Raw genomic sequence first — 20,323 nt, 5'->3', positions numbered from 1 at the left:
ATATGAGCGAATTGGCAGTGGAATCAAGGGGTAAAGCTATAATTGAACTTTGAGTTGTGTTCGAGGCATCGAGGTAAGTATTTGGTCTAATCCTAACTTGAGGGATTATGAGTTGTGTCCTATTTGCTAATTGCTTCTTGTTGAGTACGACGTATAGACATGGTGACAGGTATCTATACGTTGGTGTCGAGCATGACCATGAGTCTTAAATTGATATTTGTTATATTCCTAAATGATTCTACGGATGCTTTAATTGATGATTCTCGATATTAGGCAAGGATTTAGTTTAATTTCGTGGAATTTATTTATGACCGAGTATTGGTATTAATTGAGCTGAGTAGAAGTTGAGTTAAGATTGGTTATAGCTGATTCTACCTTGCCGGGATGTTTGTTTTGATATTGTTGTTCCCTTGCCGGGAAGTTATTATGCTATTTTGTTTCCTTGCCGGGAAGTTATTATATTGCTCTTGTTCCCTTGCCGGGATCCCTTGTGATTATTGTTGGCTTGAAATGAGAGCAGGTAGTACGCCTACCACAAGATTTAATGAAATGGGAGCGGGTGGTACGCCTACCACGAGATTTAATGAAATGGGAGCGGGTGGTACGCCTACCACGAGATTTAATGAAATGGGAGCGGGTGGTACGCCTACCACGAGATTTAATGAAATGGGAGCGGGTGGTACGCCTACCACAAGATTTAATGAAATGGGAAGTGGGTGGTACGCCTACCACGAGATTTAATGAAATGGGAGCGGGTGATACGCCTACCACGAGATTTAATGAAATGGGAGCGGGTGATACGCCTACCACGAGATTTACTGAAATGGGAGCGGGTGGTACGCCTACCACGAGATACGAGAAATGGGATCGGGTTGCACACCTGCAACGAGATGTGAACCGAAAATGAAGTCTGCCATTGTTTTCTTTATTCTTGTTAGAAGTAACTTTTGGCTTCTTTATAATTCTCTTGATATTTTATTTTTATCTGTTATTTCCCCGAAACATGTTTCCCCCTTCCCAGCTTTTATTGCATGTTTCCCCTTTCCCAACTTTGATTGCTTATTACCTATTTACCTTTCCGCCATATAGTATATAACTGCACAGGTTTATCTGGAGTCTGGCCCTAGCCTCGTCACTACCTCGCCGGAGTTAGGCCAGACACTTACCAGCACATGGGGTCGGTTGTGCTGATACTACACTCTGCACTCTGTGCAGATACCGAAGTAGCACTTGGTCAGCAACAGTAGGGGAGTCAGCCTTCAGTCCACCAAGACTCCAAGGTAGCCCTGCAGGCGTCCGCAGGCCCGACGTCTCTTCTATCAGTTTTTATGTTCTGTTATCATTTGTACTCGAGACAGACCATGTTATTTTCTTTCAAACACTTATTTGTAGTAATGATAGATAGTCCGTGAATGTTGTGACACCAGTTTCTGGGTAGAGGTATATGTGAAGTTTCTTATTATTTTGGTTCATTTTATCTAAGTCTTCCACTTAATCTCATATTCCGCTGTTTAAATGTTATTATATCGAAATTGTTAATGAAAATAAAATGGGTACAAAGGTAAATTGTGCAATTGATTGGCTTGCCTAACTTGTACTAGTAGGCACCATCACGACTCACGAGGGTGGGAATCCGGGTCGTGACAAGTTGGTATCGGAGCTCTAGGTTACATATCTCACAATTCACGGACAAGCTCAGTAGAGTCTGAGGGATCGGTACAGAGACGTCTGTATTTATCCCCAAGAGGCTGCGAAGTTAGGAAAAACTTCACATTTGTTCTTTTTTGTCGTGCGGTTCTGTTTCTCAATGTTAATTGAACTTCTACTATGTTCTTTCGCAGATGGCTAGAACACGCGCTTCCTCATCCACCGCTTAGCAGCCCGAGCCCCCAGCAGCAGTTCCCACGAGGGGCAGGGGTGAGGCCGAGGCCGTGCTAGAGGCCGAGGTAAGGGCAGAGCTCAGCCCCGAGCAGCAGCACCAGTAGCGGAGCCTCAAGTTGATTTTGATGAGGAGGTTCCGGACCCAGCAGTTCTGGTGGGCCCAGCTCAGGTCCTAGAGGGGTTTATTGCTACCCTAGTTCTTCAGGACGCTCTGGTCCGATTAGTGGGCCTCATGGAGAGTGTCACCCGAGCAGGCTTGCTTCCTGTAGCACCAGCCATCTCTCAGGCTAGATGAGGGACTCAGACTTCTGCTACTCGCACTCCGGAGCAGGTAGCTCCCCAGATTCAGACTCCAGCGGTTCATCCAGTTGGAGCAGTTCAGCTAGGTGTGGTAGCTCAGACCGGCGATGGAGCATCTATATATGCCGATGCTTTGTGGAGGCTGGATAGGTTTACCAAGCTCTTCACTTCTACTTTCAGCGGTGCTTCTACTAAGGATCCCCAGGATTATTTGGACAGCTGCTATGAGGTTCTCAGGAATATGGGTATTGTTGAGACCAATGAGGTTGATTTTGCTACATTTCGCTTGTTTGGATCCGCCAAGACCTGGTGGAGGGATTTCTGTTTGGCTAGACTAACCGGATCGCCATCTTTGACTTGGGAGCAGTTTACACAACTATTTCTGGAGAAGTTTCTCCCCATTACTCAAAGAGAGGCCTATCGGAGGCAGTTCGAGCGCCTCCAGCAGGGTTCCATGATGGTTACCCAGTATGAGACTAGATTCATCGACTTGGCTCGCCATGCTCTTGTCATACTTCCTACCGTGAGAGAGAGAGAGGGTGATGAGGTTTATTGATGGCCTTATTCAGCCGATTCGTCTTCAGATGGCTAGGGAGACTGGGAGTGAGATATCTTTCCAGGAGGCGGCCAATGTGGCCAGGAGAGTGGAAATAGTTCTGTCACAGGGAGGTGGTCATGGGTCGGACAAGAGGCCCCGTCATTCAAGCAGATTCAGCGGTGCCTCGTCTGGAGGCAGAGATTCATATGGTAGAGGCCATCCTCCTAGGCCCTTTCAGTCAGCTCTTCAGGTTTCTCACGGTGCTTCAGGTAGCCGTGGTCCTCAGATGCAGTATTCTGATCAGCAGACCTACAGTGCACCACCAGTACCTATCAGTGCACCACCGCTTCAGAGTTTCTAGGGTCGTCAGCCCCAGCAGCCGAGGGTTTGTTTTACTTGTGGTGACATGAGGCACATTGCTAGGTATTGCCCTCGCGCGCCAGGTAGTTCTCAACATCAGAGTTCCCGTGCTATGGTTCAGGCACCAGGTGCCCCACAAGCCGCCCAGCCGTCTAGATGTGGGGGGTAGAGGTGCTAGAGGTGGAGGTAGAGGTGGAGCTCAGACCGCTAGAGGTGGAGGCCAGCTAGCAGTAGGTCGTCCCAGATATATGGTTCAGGGTGGTGGGGCCCAGCCCCGATATTATGCTCTCCCAGCCAGGCCCGAGGTTGAGGCTTCAGATGCAGTTATTACAGGTACGGTTCTGGTTTGTGATAAAGATGCTTCATTGTTATTTGATCTAGTGTTTACATATTCGTACGTGTCATCTTATTTTGCACCGTATCTGGTCATGCCTAGGGATTCACTGAGTATTCTTGTTTATGTATCTACACCGATGGGTGATTCTATTGTGGTTGATCGAGTCCATCGTTCGTATATTGTGGTAATTGGAGGTCTTGAGACTCGTGTAAATTTGTTGCTTCTAGACATGGTTGACTTCGATGTTATATTGGGGATGGACTGGTTATCACCTTACCACACTATCTTGGACTGTCATGCCAAGACAATGACCTTAGCTTTACCAGGTATGCCCCATTTAGAGTGGAGAGGGACTCCTGGTCATTCTACCCGTAGTGTTATCTCTTATGTGAAGGCTCGGCGTATGGTCGAGAAGGGGTGTTTGGCCTACTTAGCATATGTTCGTGATTCGAGCGCTGAGGTTCCTTCTATTGATTCTGTGCCCGTTGTTCATGAGTTTTCTGATGTTTTCCCTTCAAACCTGCCGGGTATGCCGCCCGAAAAGGATATTGATTTTTGCATTGATTTGGCTCCGGGCACTCAGCCCATTTCTATTCCGCCGTATCGTATGGCCCCGCCTGAGTTGAAGGAACAGTTGCAAGACTTGCTTGGTAAGGGTTTCATTAGAACTAGTGTTTCGCCTTGGGGTGCGCCGGTATTGTTTGTTAAGAAAAAAGATGGTTCGATGAGAATGTGTATTGATTACCGGCAGTTGAACAAGGTTACAATCAAGAATAAGTATTCATTGCCGAGGATTGATGATTTGTTTGACCAGCTTCAGGGTGCCAAGGTGTTTTCAAAGATTGATTTGAGATCTGGCTACCATCAGTTGAGGATTAGGGCATCCGATGTCCCTAAGACAGCTTTCCGCACTCGGTACAGGCATTATGAGTTCCTGGTTAGGTCATTCGGATTGACAAATGCCCCAGCAGCTTTTATGGATTTGATGAACCGAGTGTTCAGGCCTTATTTGGACTCGTTCATGATAGTCTTCATTGATGATATTTTGATATATTCCCGCAGCCGGGAGGAGCACGAGCATCATCTCAGAGTGGTTCTTCAGACTCTAAGGGATAGCCAATTATATGCTAAGTTTTCGAAGTGTGAGTTCTGGTTGAGTTCAGTTGCATTCCTGGGTCATGTTGTATCAACAGAGGGTATTCAGGTTGATCCAAAGAAGATTGAGGCAGTCAAGAACTGGTCTAGACCAGCTGTTATACCCGATTTTAACAAGGGTCAAACTAGAGTATAACATATTGGTAATTCTGAAGGTTTAATTAATTAAAGAGAGTCACTACCTAATTATTTTAAAGGTGAATTAGGACACCTATTACAGCTAAGTAATGCTTAAAATTAACCCTGTTTTTATGGCCTGCTTAACCTTAAAAATTCTAGGTAAGGGTTCTAGTTAATCCTATAGGAAAGGTTGTTAAAGCAGCCTATATGATCCATTAAAAAACGGTTGACCGGCCAAATTTAGGTTAATTAATTAGAAAAAAATAAAGTGTTTGAGACGTAATAAAATAATTCACTTTGAAAGCATTACTAAGTAAGTGCCTAAATAAAATTTCTACAATAAGCAAAAACGGCCTTTAGAATTAAACTTTAAAACAAACAGTTTTGTTTAACTCCAAATGCGATAAAGTTCTAAATCAAATAACTATAAAAGAGCTGGCCAAATTCCAATTCTTGAAGACTCACGTTTTTATGAAAAGCAATTCAAGTTTTCAAACTTATTAAGACATGATAAGGAGAAATCAATTTCCTTCCTTAGGTTTCATATATAAAAAATACTACCCCCAAATCGGAAATTGATTTCTCCTTATCATGTCTTAATAAGTTTGAAAACTTGAACTTAGATTTCATATAAAAAATACTACCCCAAATCGCTAAGTGCATTGTATCCTTTTAAGTCCTTATTAAAAATTGTAATTTTAAATGATAAAATTAATCATCAATCATAGGTTCAAACAAAACAAATCACGTAAATTAACAACATCAGACAAAGTAAGTAAAAACCGCCATAAGCGACCCAAGCAATTCGCTTGTTTTTTTGACTATCCGATGCATCTATGGGATATGTTATGCCATCCTCCACGTGGTGGTAGTAGCGTTGAGTCTCTATGCGACTCCACCGCGAGAATCTCGAATTAAGACTCGATTTTTGCTCCAAAGCGTACATGCAAAGAAAAAAAAAAAGGATAAAGATTAGCAGACAACTCGTTATTTGACAAGAATTTCACATGTTAAATCATTGAATAAATGAGAGCACCGATTTCAGTTTGTTCCCACAGGTTTGCAACAGAGGAGTTGTAGCTGAATGCTTTAGACTAAGCTTGCAATTATTAAAGTATCAATCATTCCAAATACATAAAGCATGCATGTGGGTACCATCTTAACATGACATGATGTCTCTTAAAAGATTCAACTCTAACATAGACTTTGCCCCTTTTAAATAATATTTAAATTTTAAATAATATTTAAATGACTTCTATAAAAATGATTCTTTGCATTCAATTTAGACCAAGACAGATACATTAACAAAAAATCCAAAAGATTTCATTAACAGCCAATTTAACTACTATGAATTACTCCATTCTAACATGAAATGTTTTATGGCAAATTCAATAGAAAACGCGGCCTCATTTAGTATTACAACTACGAATCAAAAAATGCCATAACTTATTTTAATTATTTTAAAACTCACATGTAGTTTAATGAAGACGATTGCCTTTTAAATTAAACATAAATTATTTAAACCTATTGACATGATCTCCAAATTTTAAGCAAATTTGATGTCCATCTAAAGTCCTATTTTCTACTATTAGAAAGCAACTAAAGAAAAGACATTAATATTTCAACAAGAACTCAAGTTATAATTCATGAAAGCAGAACTTTCATTTTTTATTTAAAAAAATATAAGCTAAATGGGCAAATAACCCCAATGAGCATGCTCCTACAAACAGCCTCTCTGCCCCTCGGGTAGGAGTAAGGTCTGCGTGCATACTATTCTCACCTGTGGGATTCAATTGGGTTGTTGTTGTTGAGCATGCTACCTATAGTGTCAATATTACATCTATATATAAAAGTAGACATATAACTGGATCTTATTTCAAAAAGATGTGTCCTAAATCTGAAGGACAGAGTCCTGCATCATTCAAAGGAAAACTAAACAATGATTTCTAGATTTTGGACTCAATACCAATATAGTGTTTATGTATAAAGCAGCAATAGGCATATTCATATCGATATATTAGATGGCCATAATATATAAAAAAAAAATACGATCTCTACTAATATATCACTACTATAAGATAGCAGCTAGTCTTGTTTTTCTTTAACAAAGAAGAGAGCAACTTTAAAGAAATAATTTTTAATATATAAGAAAATATCCCATGATAATACTTTGCTAGTCAGGTTCTTCCTTTAGTAACACTTAGATTAAACAGATGTGGTGAACAACTAAAGCACATATTTAACACTGAAACTACTCTTCGGAAAAGAGGAAATAAAACAAACTCAAATTTTCATTCTAAACACAACTAAATATAATAATAATAATAATAAAGAAAAGAAATGAGCTGACCTGCTTCGGAGCAGTGAACCGGGGTCTTTTACCTACAATCGAAATCCGACCACGAGCTCGTCACCTCGAACGTGGACAAAAGAATAAATGAAAAAGCAGCAGCTCTGTTTTGATTAAAAACCCACTGAAATCAAAAAGTACCAAAGGTGGAACAGAAAAAGATTTTATGAAAATTTTCTTAAATAGTGAAAGCAAGCAAAGAGTAGTGGGTTTGAGGGTTAGAGGCAACGGCTGAAGCTTAAACTTAGGGGTGATAGAGGGGCGGCTCCACCTTCTCCCTAATGGCTGCAATCTTGGTAGTTCTTTTGGTGGGATTTCTACCTCTAACGTTTGAAATTAAGAGCATGGAGTTTTGAACGGTAAAATAGTCGTTCATCATTTAATGAGCGAGATTTGAGCAGATTTGTTTCAGATTTGCCTGTGCTTTGAGCAGATTTGTTTCAAATTAATACCCAAAAATGGCTGGGATGTTGTGCAGTAAGAAAAAGAAAAACTGGAGAAACTCCATGAGAGCAAAGAGAGAGAAAAGGTCTGCCAATTTAGACTTTAAATGAAAGTTTGAAATCCAAAAGAGAGATATTTTGGTGGAAGAATCTAGAAAAGAATTGAGACATTGGGCTAATATTTTTTGGGTTGATTTAAGGATTTACTTGGGCTGGGGCATAAGCTTGGCTAAACTGGGCCTGTTCTTGATGGGCTCCTTTGGGCGGGTAGAATTTGGGCTTACTTTTAGCCTCCTTTCTTCTTGGGTATTTCTTTAGGCTCCTAAATTGATAATTTTATACATGAATAATATTAAGTAGATAGTTTGAGGTAGTAACAATACTAATTGCAACAATAGTATTAAATAATAATAATTATAATAATAATAATAATAATAATAACCACAATAATAATATCAAAAGTAATATAGTAGTAGTAATAATAATAGTGGTAAAATTATGGTAATAATAATAATAATAATAATAATAATAATAATAATAATAATAATAATAATAATAGTAAAAGTAGTAATTATAAGAATAATATCAATACCAACACTAATACTAATGATAGTCGTAATAACAATAGTAATTAAAAAATAGTAGCAAAAATAGGGTATTCAATTTATTAGTAACTTAGAAGCTCAAGGAAATTAATTGGAAGAAAGGAGGGTCAAAATTGGATGTCAACACCAGCATCAGCTATAGAGATTCGGTGTTTATTGGGATTGGCAGGCTACTATCGTCGGTTCATGGAGGGGTTCTCATCTATCGCAGCCCCGATGACCAGGTTGACCCAGAAGGGTGCCCAGTTCTGATGGTCGGACGAGTGTGAGGCGAGCTTTCAGAATCTCAAGACAGCTCTAACTACGGCACCGGTGTTGGTTTTGCCCACAGGTTCAGGGCCTTATATAATTTATTGTGATGCATCTCGTATTGGGCTTGGTGTAGTGTTGATGCAGGATGGCAAGGTCATTGCCTATGCTTCGCGGCAGTTGAAAATTCATGAGAAGAACTATCCAGTTCATGATTTAGAGTTGGCAGTCATTGTTCACGCATTGAAGATTTGGAGGCATTATCTGTATGGCGTGGCATGTGAGGTGTTCACGGATCACAAGAGTTTTCAGTATTTGTTCAAGCAAAAGGAGTTGAATTTGAGGCAGAGGAGGTGGTTGGAGTTGTTGAAGGATTATGATATCACTATCTTATATCATCCGGGAAAGGCCAATGTGGTGGCCCATGCTTTGAGTAGAAAGTCAGCAAGTATGGGAAGTCTCGCTTATATTCCGGTCGGTGAGAGACCATTTGCTTTGGATGTTCAGGCTTTGGCCAATCGGTTTGTGAGGTTGGATATCTTTGAGCCTAATCGAGTATTAACTTGCACGGTCGCTCGTTTTTCCTTATTGGAGCGTATCCGTGATCGACAGTATGATAATCCCCATTTGTGTGTCCTTAGAGACACGATGCAGCGCGGAGGTGCCAAGCATGTTACCTTAGATGATGATGGAGTTTTGAGATTGTAGGGTCGAGTTCGTGTGCCTAATGTGGATGGGCTCCGAGAGTTTATTTTAGAGGAGGCCCATAGCTCCCGGTACTCTATTCATCCGGGCGCCGCGAAGATGTATCAAGATTTGCGGCATCATTATTGGTGGCGGAGAATGAAGAAGGATATCATTGCATATGTGGCTCGGTGCTTGAATTGTTAGCAGGTTAAGTACGAGCATCAGAGGCCTGCTGGTTTATTTCAGAGGATTGAGCTTCCCAAGTGGAAATGGGAGCGGATCACTATGGATTTCGTTGTTGGACTCCCGCAGACTCGGAGAAAGTTCGACGCAGTATGGGTCATTGTTGATAGGATGACCAAGTCAACGCATTTCATTCCTGTGACAGTCTCATATTCATCCGAGAGGTTAGCTGAGATCTATATCTAGGAGATTGTTCGTCTTCATAGTGTGCCTGTGGCTATCATTTCGGACCGAGGTACGCAGTTTACCTCGCATTTCTGGAGAGCATTTCAGTGAGAGTTGGGCACTCAGGTTAGTTGAGTACAATATTTCATCCTCAAACGGACGGGCAGTCCGAGCGAACTATTCAGATTCTTGACGATATGCTCCAAGCTTATGTTATTGACTTTGGAGGCTCGTGGGATCAGATTTTGCCTTTAGCAGAGTTTGCCTACAATAACAGCTACCAGTCGAGTATCCAGATGGATCCTTATGAGGCTTTATATGGTAGGCGGTGTCGGTCTCCAGTTGGATAGTTTGAGCCGGGAGAGGCTCAGTTGTTGGGTACGGATCTGGTTTAGGAGGCCTTGAACAAGGTCAGAATTATTCAGGATAGGCTTCGTACAGCTCAGTCCAGGCAAAAGAGTTATGCAGACCGCAAGGTTCGAGATGTGGCTTTTATGGTCGGTGAACGGGTATTGCTCCGAGTGTCACCTACGAAGGGCGTGTTGAGATTTGGGAAGAAGGGCAAGCTTAGCCCTAGGTTCATTGGCCCGTTTAAGATTCTTGATAGAGTGGGAGGGGTCGCTTATAGACTTACATTGCCGCCGAGCTTATCAGTCGTGCATCCAGTGTTTCATGTGTCCATGCTTCGGAAATATCATGGCGATCCATCCCACGTGTTACATTTCAGCACTGTCCAGTTGGACAAGGACTTATCTTATGAGGAGGAGCCAGTGGCTATTTTAGACCAGCAGGTTCGTCAGTTGAGGTCGAAGAGTTTTTCTTCTGTTCGTGTTCAGTGGAGAGGTCAGCCTCCTGAGGCATCGACCTGGGAGTCTGACTCCAATATGTGGAGCCATTATCCTTATCTTTTCCCTGATTCAAGTACTTTCTTCTTCTGTCCGTTCGAGGACGAACAATTGTTTTAGAGGTGGAGAATATGATGAAATTGTTTAAAAATGAAATTCTGTGTTCTGAGGCCTTGAAAACCTCATTTAGCATCACCTCGATTTGTGTACGCAGTCCAAGCGTGTAGTCGGAAAGCCTAAATATGAAAATCTGTGAAAAATGATAAGTTTTGATTATAAAATGAGCTAATTTGACTTCGGTCAATATTTTGGGTACACAGACCCAGACCCACGATTCAACGGTCCAGGAGGGTCCGTAGGAAAATTTGGGACTTGGGCGTATGCCCAGAATCGAATTTCGAGGTCCCAAGCCCGAGAAATAAATTTTTAAAGGAAATTATTTTCTGGAATTGTTTAAAGAAATTTGAAATGAAATTTGATTAGAACATGATGGTATCGGGCCCGTATTTTGGTTCCGGCGCCCGTTACAGGTCCTATATATTATTTAAGACATTCCTGTAAAATTTTGTGAAAAAACGGACGCCGTTTGACGTGATTCGGACCTAAATGGCTAAAGTTGATGTTTTAAGAAATTTGAGAAAATTCTATGATTTTGAGGTTTAATTCGTTGTTATTGATGTTAATTTGATTATATGAGTACACGAACAAGTTCGTAGGATGTTTATGAGGTTGTGTGTATATTTGGTTTGGAGCCCCGAGGGCTCGGGCGAGTTTTGGATAGGCCACGGGTTGCATTTTGAACTTAGAAATTGCAGAAAATTTTTGCTGGTATGGACAGACCTGCAAGCTTCGCATTTGCGAAGCCTAGCTCGCAAATGCGAAGGCTGGATCGCAAATGCGAAACCAGCCCAGGCCTGCCTTGGCTCGAAATGAGAGATTTTCTTCGCAAATGCGAAGGTTTTCCTATTGGCCAGGGATCACAAATGCGATGTTTTCTTCGCAAATGCGAAGGTCGCAAATGCGACAATAGTTTCGCAAATGCGAAAGTTTGGGATTTCTGAAGGGTTCGCAAATGTGAACCCTGTTTTGCATTTCCCAGCTTATCAGAGGTCGGGGTTCGCAATTGCGAACCCCTGTTTGCAATTCCCATACCTACAACCTGCAACTTTTATACTTAACCGATTTTAAAACCCATTTTTCATATTCCCTCAAACGTAAACACACTTAGGCAATTTTTCAAGGATTCTTTCTTCTCCAAATCAATTGTAAGTCGTTTTTAACTAGTTTTTTTCAATCATTAACATCTTTTAACATGATTTCAACTTAATATCAAAGATTTTCATGGGGAAATTGGGTGTTTTGGGTAGAACCTAGGTTTTTCAAAAATTGAGAATTTGGACCTCGATTTGAGGTCCGATTTCAAAACAAATCATATATTTGGGTTCGTGGGGGAATGGGTAATCGGGTTTTGGTCCTAACCTCGGATTTTGACCATGTGGCCCGGGACGATTTTTGACTTTTTGGGTAAAACTTTGGAAAACTCACTTTCATGCATTGGGGTTGATTCATTTAGCGTTTATTGATGTAATTAAGTAATTTGTGGCTAGATACGAGCAAATTGGCGGTGGAATCATGAAGTAAAGCTATAATTGAACTTTGAGTTGTGTTCGAGGCATCGAGGTAAGTGTTTGGTCTAACCCTAGCTTGAGGGATTAGGAGTTGTGTCATATTTGTTAATTGCTTCTTATTGAGTACGACATATAGGCATAGTGACGAGTATCTATACGTTGGTGTCGAGCATGACCGTGAGCCTTAAATTGATATTTGTTGTGTTCCTAAATGATTCTACGGATGCTTTAATTGATGATTCTCGATAATGGGAAAGGATTTAGTTTATTTTCGTGGAATTTATTTATGACTGAGTATCGGTATTAATTGAGTTGAGTAGAAGTTGAGTTAAGATTGGTTATAGCTGATTCTCCCTTGCCGGGATGTTTGTTTCGATATTGTTGTTCCCTTGCCGGGAAGTTATTATGCTATTTTGTTCCCTTGCTGGGAAGTTATTATATTGCTCTTGTTCCCTTGTCGTGATCCCTTGTGATTATTGTTGTCTTGAAATGGGAGCGGGTGGTACGCCTACCACAAGATTTAATGAAACGGAAGTGGGTGGTACGCCTACCATGAGATTTAATGAAATAGGAGCGGGTGGTACGCCTACTACGAGATTTAATGAAATGGGAGCGGGTGATACGCCTGCCACGAGATTTAATAAAATGGGAGCGGATGGTACGCCTACCACGAGATACGAGAAATGGGATTGGGCTGCACGCCTGCAACAAGATGTGAACCGAAAATGAAGTATGCCGTTGTTTTCTTTATTCTTGTTAGAAGTAACTTTTGGCTTCTTTATAATTCCCTTGATATTTTGTTTTTATCTGTTATTTCCCCGAAGCATGTTTCCCCCTTCCCAGCTTTTATTGCTTGTATTAGTTTATTTCCGTCGTATATATATATATATATAATTGCACAGGTTTATCTGGAGTCTGGTCCTAGCCTCGTCACTACCTCGCCGGGGTTAGGCCAGGCACTTACCAGCACATGGGGTCGGTTGTGCTGATACTACACTCTGCACTCTGTGCAGATACCGGAGCAACACTTGGTCAGCAACAGTATGGGAGCCAGCCTTCAGTCATCCGAGGTAGCCTTGCAGGCGTCCGCAGGCCCGTCGTCTCTTCTATCAGCTTTTATGTTCTGTTATCATTTGTACTCGAGACAGATCATGTTCTTTTCTTTCAAACACTTATTTGTAGTAATCATAGATAGTCCGTGAATGTTGCGACACCAGTTTCTGGGTAGAGGCATATGTGGAGTTTCTTATTATTTTGGTTCATTTTATCTAAGTCTTCCGCTTAATCTCATATTCCGTTGTTTAAATGTTATTATATCGAAATTGTTAATGAATATAAAATGGGTAAAAAGGTAAATTATGTAATTGATTGGCTTGCCTAGCTCGTATTAGTAGGCATCATCACGACTCCCGAAGGTGGAATCCGGGTCGTGACAATGATTCACTTTTAAGTTCTCTCCTCCGACTTGGGAGAACAGGTCGGGAGAACACAGGGTCAAGCCAAGCCCTGACCCGCCTAAATGGAATTCATATCTGCTTTGTCTAGTCAAGAAGGGAGGGGAACTGGACTCTGACAGTCTTACATCAAGCTCAGCGGCCAACTTAAAATGACCTTAGAAGTCTAAAATTCTACTCTACCATACCTATAGTAACCAATACATAATAAAATGAGGTTTAATTATACACATCAATAGCTCAAAGAGCTTTTACACGATAGTTTAGTCGGTTGTAGATGGTTGCTTATCCACTTCTTCATGTTACAAATCCATATTAATAATAAAGAGTTAAACACTCACTATGCAACTAATCACACATAAAAATAAAACCAAAATGAAATACTATAGTACAAGAAAATATGGAATTTCTGAACAATTCACAAAATATAGGTGCCACTTGATTATGATAAAGATTTTCAAGTCTGAGAATCATCATTCTTTGGGACAATACAAATAAGTAGTATCACAGTTAAACTACCAACATATAGGAAACTTCATCACACACCATATTTACAGATTTACTATTGATATTATTCCTTAAATTAGACCATAACACTTCTTTTCCTTTTTATCACATTAGCTACTAAATTTGAAAATAAAATAAAAGAAAACTCGAAATCTAGTATTAAGTCACATTATCAGCAGAACCAACTCAATACCAAAATCAAGTGCCACAATGAAGTGCAAAAGAGTCTATGGGATGCTCAGCCACAGGGTCACATTCCTTCTTGCTTCTCTGAAGAGGCTTTTCTGGCAAACAGTTCCGACGATCATCGTACACTATACCCTTTGATGTCAAGTTGCTGCAAATTCCTTGCTCCTCACAAAAATAATTATAAGAGAATGTGAAATTTGACAGCTTAGGCAAGACACAGATTCCTTCTGGCACAATTCCATTCATCATATTATGTGCTAAATTTAGTAGCTCTAAATGAGCTAATCCAGCAATACTATAAGGTATTGGCCCTACTAACTTATTGTTGCTCACATCTAGAACTTTTAACTTGTACAAGAATCCAACTTCAGGAGGCAAACACCCTGATAAGCTAGTATTAATAAGGAGCAATTCTTCCAAAGTGTTTGCAAAGTTGGCTATGCTAGGTGGTAAGCATCCTCCAAAATAATTATTGGCAAAAACAACAACAGAAGCTGTGCTTGATCCTAGATTTGAAGGGATCATGGAAGTTAAACGATTATTGTTAACAAAAATAGCATCGAGATCCTTACTAAAGAGTTGAGAAGGCAAGGGCCCTTCAAATTCATTGAAGCGAAGATCAAGATATTTTAAGGAAGGAAGAGAGAGCACGAGATTTGGGAAAGGTCCTACGAATCTGTTGTTGCTGAGATCAAGCTCATGTAAGAGAGTAAGATTGGATAAATAGAGTGGAAGGATTCCACAGAAGCGATTGCTGTTTAGGTGCAGCAATGCTAAGTCATTGAGAAGGCCGAGTTCTTCAGGTAGGAAACCAGCTATATCAGCATGGTTCAGATCAATACCAGCAACAACTTGGATTTTAGTGTCATTTGGGAATGGCGTGCAATAAATGCCAGTGTAGTTGCAGACTGAAGGGCCAATCCAATTGGTGGTCATGTTGTTTGGATCAGAGTAGATAACGCGTTTCCAAGCTTGGAGAGCAATGTAGGCTTTTTGCAGCCTGGTGTTTGTTATGGACTTAATGGAGGAGGAATGGCTGTTTTGGTGGTGGTGAAGGGAAGTTTTATGACCATGTTTGGCTGCTAAGTTGTTGAACATATTGGAGGTGAGACTTAGAAGAAAGAGAACAAAGGCAGTAGTGGTAATGGGAAAGGAAAATGAAGCCATTTTTTGTTAAGGACTGGCAATGCAAAGCAATTAACAGCCTCTCTTGGTTTTTGTAAGGTGTGATATTCTTTCTTTTTCAAATGTTTTTAAGTCCTCTGGTTAATGATGTAGTCACTGCCTTCTGTTAGGATTACTGCATTTGACAACAACCGAAATAACAGCAACCTAACAACTGTCGGAAATAGCTGCCAACATAATTGTGTTTTTATGATGTACCATGTTTTCACACCCTAATCAGATGGTTTATACGAAATTTCTTGGATTCTAGATCCTAAAAACTCTACAAAAAGACATGAAAATTCATTGTGTCGAATGATCATGCTATTTGTAGACAAAGTAGAGTTAGAAGATGTGAATGATATAGACTTCCCTCCTTACAGGTAGCTTTCTCAGTTGTTTGAAGTGGGATTAGATAGGAACACAGTAGAGTTAAGGGCAGACAGGATCTTAACTTGAATTTGAAGCGATGGACTTTATGTTTCTAACAAGGTTTTTAGATGAAAAATTTTGTGCTGGGTCAGCCCTGAGCTAGAGGAGCTTTTGTCAAAGCATGACCGGGACAACGATGATTACATTGTCTTGTTGAATGATAGGTATAAGCATATCGCATCACTCCTAGGACAGCCAAGATCTTATGGCTCAATTCTCATAAAAGTTTTCGACGAAAACAAAAAGATTCCAACACCAGAAAGAGAGAAAATAGAGAAACAACAATGTTCTCCTATCATGTCAAAACTTGCTAAAGAGATGAAGCTTCATTTGCATGCCAACTACAATCAAACTCTGGCAAATCGTCTGCGTTTTCCTTGCTTCGCCCTTGTGGTCTCCGTCGTAATTTTAATGAATTCAACAAGATTAACGAAACTAATTTCAGTATGCACTGTCGTTTTACTAGCACGTTTCCATATCTAATCTAGGCTAAGTATGCACTTGAGGTGGCGATCGAGTCTTATGACTACAGACCTTACTCCTACCTTGTGAGGATAGAGAGACCCTTATGACTACAGCTAATAGCAGTAAAATATCCCAATACCTCCCTTCTCTTGGCAAATCTGTTGACAATATGAGCTCTTGCTATGAAGTAGCAGAAAGTAAAACTGTACATCAATTTCTGCATAACAGACAACTATAAACATACAGGAGTTTCAAGAGTTTCATAGCAACAAGGAAAACAACTTCAAGGAAATTACAGCTCCTGCATAAACTTTCAAGAGATTCCAAACCAACGTGACATTGTTTGAGAAAATTATTTGAACACACTGAGACAACCAAGGAATCATCAGCATACTAAATCAACCACCGCCACCAGATCCATATTTCTTTCCAAACATAATGAGCTGCAGCTTATCGTACCCGGCTAGAACACCTGCACCAGCAACAGCACGTAGAATATTTGCTCCAGCACCTTTGAAAAGTGATTTAGTGCCTTCATTCTTAACAATCTGAGTAAATGCATCCATTGAGCCCTTGTACTTGACTGCTTCTCCAGAAGTCATCATCATTCTTCTACGCACCGTATCAATTGGATAAGAAGCCAAACCAGCACCAATAGTGATACCCCACCCCAACAAGAAACTTGCGAAAAAGCTATCCTATAAACACGAAAAAATTGCAGTAGTGTTAATACCAGCCACTTTGTAGAAACAGAAACTACAGGTAATAGCAATGAGATGGAAAATCCATCCTTCAGTTCTAAATGTTGGTGGTATGACCCAACAGATGAGGACTGATCACACATGATTCATACACATGCAGTCAAATGGTTAATTCATGAATAACCCGAGTCGAATCACCAAAATTTCACAGATATGTATCCATATCTCAAACGATAACTTTTACATATAGGTAATATATCAACGACAAAATGGAGTGAATTTTTTTTTTTTTTTTTGGGCGGCGGGGGGGGGGGGGGGTGTTAGGGACCAGCGAGTGCATCAAAAGGACAAAAGAATCCAGCATATGGATAAGAGTGCTTAAAAGATGACTTTATAAATTAAAGAGGACGCTGAAACAGATTTCTGATACCTGCAAGTCACCAACTAGAACAACTGGTTTAAGTGAATCATACATCCCAAAGTACAGACCACGGTAAACAATGATTCCCACGCATGAGATGGTGAATCCACGATAAAGCCCACCAATACCATCTGACTTAAGAGTTTTCCTGTAAACATCAACCAGACCATTAAACTGCCTTTCACCACCCTTTTTCGCAGCCTTATTATCATTAGCAAGACGTGTTCTTGCATAATCCAAGGAATACACAAACAAAAGGGAAGAGGCACCAGCAGCACCACCAGATGCCAAGTTTCCTGCAAACCACTTCCAATAGCCATCCCTGTCTTTTTTGAAATTAAAAAGTCTCTTAAAGTAATCTTTAAAAGCGAAATTCAAGGCCTGCAAAAGACAAATTCAGGAATTAATAATTCTGAAGGACAAAAGATGCTGCAGTAGTGGCCACAAATTTACTACTCAAATGTATCAGTGCTACTTTCAAGTCCTCTTCTTTTTTCCTTATTTGGCAATGCACATCACTAGAGAGATTTATGAAGTTTAACAATATTACAATAAAGCAAAATGTACCTATTCAAAAAGTTCAGCAATCAATTATCCCTAAGGATATAAGCTGATGTACTGAAGGCCACGAAATTGTTTAAACTACTCAAATGTACCGATGATACTCCCAAATCCTCCTCTTTATAGCTCTTTTGACAATGCACATCACTTCACTAGAGAGATTCATAAAGTTTCACAAACATTATAACAAATAAATCAAAGTATTTTATTAATGATGGAAAAATGTATTCAAATCCAGGACTCATCCTGGAGGACACAAAATGATGTACCAGCGACCATAAAAATGGTTAAGAGACGCAAATGCACAGACACTACGGTCAAGATAACGCACATCCTTAGAGAGATCATGACGTCTCAAAGTCATTACAACAATAACAGTAAAAGCTTCAAGGTAATGAGGGCAAAACTAATTCAAATGTTCTATATTCTGTTGTAGTAATACCTTTGTAACTGTCTCGTAGGTAAGTAACAACAATCTTTGGACTAAAAGCGATCAAAAAGCGGAAGAGTGCCTCAGCTAAGTGTGATGAAAAAGTTTAAGTAGCTAGCAGAATTATAGACAGAATGAATAGGGATCAACCAACAGAAAGTTAGGACCGCCAACCTGAGTCGGGAAGTATCTGATGACGTTTGCAGTATTGCCTCTCCAAAGAGCAATGACGCCTTCATCCTTAATAGTTCTGCCAAAGCAGTCCGCAATGCCTTTGTAAGGTTCAGAAAGTCTACCAGCTTTTATCATCTCATCCTGATTCTGAATCAAAAGCTTGACTCTCTCTATCGGAGCTGCAGCTGTTTTAGACACTGCAGCAGAAACCCCTCCCATGAGAAAATCCACTATAAAATAGTTAGCCTTCTTCTCTTCAGATGGGGCCTGTATGAGAATAGGATTATGCAATAACGGGAATTCCAGGATATTGGCATGGCAACTCGTCATGAAAGCACCCCGTAGAACTTCATTGACATACCCACCAACCATGTTGTATGAACCAGCATGCTTAGAATGTGTGTGGGGAGATATTAGAGAAAAGAGGTGTGAATGCCCATGTATTTTCTGAATTACAGATGGGCGCGGTGACCCATCCCCCATGTTTGTAAGTCAATACTATGACCTGCACGGAAAGCAACAATAACTGAAGCATTTCCCTAAAGTACAAGCAAGTGGAGAACGGAAGCTTCCAATAAGGATCAAGCACAATAATTGAGCAACAATGTCTAAATTTCAGTTCAAGTAGCAAAAATAGTTCAAAAATTGGAACACAGAAATTTAATGACTAAGCAGTCAAACCCTACCGATAAAAGCACATCTGCACAAACATGAGACAAAGTAGGAAATCTAAGCAAACGCAATAGAATACTTACCAAACAATTCAATACGAGCAACGTTAGAAACAACTATTTGACAATTACTCTTTATTTACAGGAATCAACAAATAAATTAGGTAATGAAAGAAAAATGTTTTGGATCAGAAAAGTAAAGCACTATTCCAAGACAAGGAGACACTAAACATGTAAATTATATATAATTACTAATACATTTATCAATATTATCAAAAGAGAGTAATATTTTTCAAAGTTCAAACTCAAATCAGAAGTATAAGACATCAATACTAGGCACAGAAAAAGGAAATAAGCAATGATCTCAACTATTCTCGACCAAACTATTATTCAGTAATAAGCAACCAATTATACAACAGAACCAGTAAACATGGAGTATATCAATATGAAAATGAAACTAAAACTCAAATAAACGATTTATAACACAATTATTAGCTAAGATGAACTTCACAATCAGTGATCTAATGATCCAATAAAGATGAAATGAAGTTGACAAGTAAACAAAATTACCCCCTAACTAAAAATAAACAAGTGATCACAGTCCAAATAGCAATATTACACACAGTATGGGCGTTTCTATGTGAAGAGAGAGTGAAGCACCTAACCTGAGAAGGTCGAGAAGTCTTGTTCCCGCCTCTGAGGAAGGCACAAAGTAATATTTTCCAAAGAAGCAGAGTGTCTTACCAAATCGGGAGCTTCGAGTTTCTAGAAGCTACGGAAGACTAGGGTTTTTACAATTATTGACTCATCTGACCCCGTTTTTCCGCGAAAATTATCCTCACTGTCATTTTCGCGCTTCATTCAACAGTCCTCCGTGACTCTTTATTCCTTGGGAACTTAAAAGTTATGTTAACTAATTATCGTGGCGCTTGGATTGAAGGCTTGTCTCAAGTCTATTTCCACAAAATGGAAACAGGATAACTATTAATGCTACTACTTTTTCCCTATTTTATATAATCATATTTGACTAGACAAAGGACAACTCGGTGCACTAAGCTGCAGGGCCGAACCACAAGGGTCTATTGTACGCAGTGTTACCCTGCATTTCTGCAAAAAACTATTTCTACGGCTCGAACCCGTGACCTCCCGGTTACATAGCAACAACTTTACTACGCAAGACTCAAAACACACAAAATTTAAAATATTAGTAGTAATTAGATTTATATATTATATTAATGATTGTGAAAG

General features: G+C 40.0%; 2 protein-coding genes across 4 annotated transcripts; both read right to left on the bottom strand.

The window, feature by feature from the left end:
* Positions 1–13,777: 13,777 nt before the first annotated feature.
* On the bottom strand, positions 13,778–15,440 carry LOC107758946 (leucine-rich repeat extensin-like protein 4). Its single transcript, XM_016576793.2, has one exon. The coding sequence runs from the start codon at positions 15,221–15,223 to the stop codon at positions 14,066–14,068; it is 1,158 nt and encodes a 385-aa protein (XP_016432279.1). The 5' UTR covers positions 15,224–15,440; the 3' UTR covers positions 13,778–14,065.
* An 800-nt stretch (positions 15,441–16,240) lies between these two features.
* On the bottom strand, positions 16,241–20,054 carry LOC107758943 (ADP,ATP carrier protein 1, mitochondrial-like). Of its 3 annotated transcripts, none has more exons than XM_075223268.1 (4): positions 19,741–20,054; positions 18,405–18,909; positions 17,249–17,620; positions 16,241–16,815 (listed from the first exon to the last, which is right to left on the bottom strand). In XM_075223268.1, the coding sequence occupies exons 2-4, from the start codon at positions 18,885–18,887 to the stop codon at positions 16,516–16,518; spliced, it is 1,155 nt and encodes a 384-aa protein (XP_075079369.1). In that variant the 5' UTR covers positions 18,888–18,909; positions 19,741–20,054; the 3' UTR covers positions 16,241–16,515. The 3 variants fall into 3 exon arrangements, with proteins under 3 accessions (XP_075079369.1, XP_075079370.1, XP_075079371.1); XM_075223269.1 differs by having other exon boundaries at positions 19,736–19,902; XM_075223270.1 differs by having other exon boundaries at positions 19,646–19,746.
* Positions 20,055–20,323: the final 269 nt, after the last annotated feature.

The sequence above is a fragment of the Nicotiana tabacum genome, chromosome 10, assembly GCF_000715075.1.
Source record: "Nicotiana tabacum cultivar K326 chromosome 10, ASM71507v2, whole genome shotgun sequence".
In the NCBI taxonomy this organism is placed as follows: domain Eukaryota; kingdom Viridiplantae; phylum Streptophyta; class Magnoliopsida; order Solanales; family Solanaceae; genus Nicotiana; species Nicotiana tabacum.
This window is presented reverse-complemented; position numbering and strand designations above follow the sequence as displayed.